At 60.2% G+C, this 1,820-nt stretch overlaps 1 protein-coding gene across 1 annotated transcript in view; it reads left to right on the top strand.

The window, feature by feature from the left end:
• Positions 1 to 133: 133 nt before the first annotated feature.
• Positions 134 to 1,820, top strand: part of KIF17 (kinesin family member 17) — a 29,433-nt gene continuing 27,746 nt past the window's right edge. Inside the window, exon 1 of the mRNA XM_012722089.1 lies at positions 134 to 229. Coding sequence (XP_012577543.1) covers positions 176 to 229 — 54 coding nt within the window. The 5' untranslated portion in view covers positions 134 to 175. The remainder of the gene's footprint in view (positions 230 to 1,820) is intronic.

The raw sequence follows: 1,820 nt of genomic DNA, 5'->3' as shown, positions 1-1,820 counted from the left end.
GGCCGCGGAGTCCGTGAAGGTGGTGGTGCGCTGCCGCCCCATGAACCAGCGGGAGCGGGAGCTGAACTGCCAGCCCGTGGTCACGGTGGACTGCGCGCGCGGCCAGTGCTTTATCCAGAACCCGGGCGCCGCCGACCAGCCCCCCAAGCAGTTCACCTTCGACGGCGCCTACTACATGGACCACTTCACCGAGCAGATCTACAACGAGATCGCCTACCCGCTTGTGGAGGTGAGGGCGCGCCGAGGCCCCTGGACCACTTGCTGGGCAGGACCATGGGCCACCCCAGAGGGCCCATGAGCCGGGTGGGAAACGCCTTCTGGACACCAGCGAGTTTGGTCTGAAGAGCTGAACAGGCAGGAAGCAGGCGGAAACCACCTCCAAGGTAGCCTCCAGGTCTCACTGCCCCAGCGCCACCGAGGGTCCCCGTCCCCCAGCCCCTCTCCCACGAGAACTCCAGCTCCAGGACCCCTCCACCACCGTCTGAAAACTTCAGTGCTTCTCTAGAGGCCCCAGAAGCTTGCTGGCCTCCTTCATCACCACCCCAGGCCGTCCGCTCCCCCTCCCCTGTCAACCCCTCACCCTCTGGCCTTCCCAGTGGCTCCTGGCCTGGATTGAGAGTGTGTGTGTGTTGCTAGTCTCCTGCTTCTGCAGAGAAGCCGCTGGCCTGGCCCAGCCTGTAGGAGTGGAAACCCTTTAACTTCGGTCTAACTCACCACTTTCCTTGTCCATAGCTGAGGAACAGGGAGGCAACAGTGGTTTCTCACACTTTACAAGGTTGTGTTTTCCAGAGAGCTCACACTGGGGCCGGTGCCTCCTCACCCCAAAAGCCTTCCCTGTGCCACCCAGTCCCTGGGGCTTCTCCTCCCACAGGGAGGAGAAGGCTCTCACAGTTCGCCCCTGCGGGGAGGGCAAGCTACCTCCCGCCCCTGCTTCTGGCTGAGCCGACCCTCACTCCCCCCCCCCCACCAAAATTTCTCTGTCATGTTATTGATAGTTCTGAACATTAGATTATTCCTCCCTGCCCCCTCTCATGGGGTCAAAATGTAGCGCTATGTAGCTTCCCAACCCCCCCCCCCACCCGCGAACCTCCATCCTTTCCACCAGCATCTCACCAGCCATCGAGTTAAATAAGATGTCACAGTTTGTCCCAAGGAAGAAGGCTGGGAAACGCTGCCTGCACTCGGAGCCTCATACCGGCTCCCTCCCTGCAGTTGGCTCCTGGGCTCTGAGAGTCCCCAGGAAAGAAGCTAGTTTGCTTTATGTAACCAAACTGGATAGTTTCCCAAATAGGTTTGACCACGGACCCCTTTTGTTCTCCATGCTCGATTCACTCCCAAGTTTACTGCTAGTTGGGATTTTCTGCCAGACACCTGCCTCAGGACATCCCACAGAGTGTCTTCTTGTCATGCACCCACTCTTCAGCCAACAGCTGGCATCTCCAGACCAGCCTCACCCCAGGCCCAGGGTCACCATCAAGCGTATGTGGCTCTGCCCTCAGTGGGGCAGCTAATGGCTGTGGTCTAGGACAGAGTGGGAGGAGAAGCCCCAGGGACTGGGTGGCACAGGGAAGGCTGGCAGGCCTAGGCTGGAGAGGAGGGGAGGAGGGCTTCCTGGAGCGGCCTAGGTCTGGTCCTAACCCCTGATGGAGAAGCCGAGGCCTGGAGTGTCATAAATTAGGGGCAATGAGTTAGGGGACTTTGCTCTCCAGCATGGTGCCTAACCCCTACCCCGTCCGTTTCCCCCGTTTAGTGAGCAGCCTGTAGTCACATGCAGAGTGTGCCTATGGAGGCTCAGCGCCAGGAGGGCCAGGAGGGCCAGG

This window comes from Condylura cristata, unplaced genomic scaffold (genome assembly GCF_000260355.1).
Source record: "Condylura cristata isolate star-nosed mole 26May11 unplaced genomic scaffold, ConCri1.0 scaffold00008, whole genome shotgun sequence".
In the NCBI taxonomy this organism is placed as follows: Eukaryota; Metazoa; Chordata; class Mammalia; order Eulipotyphla; family Talpidae; genus Condylura; species Condylura cristata.
Note: the sequence above shows the minus strand (reverse complement) of the source record. Positions and strands in the feature narration are given on the sequence as shown.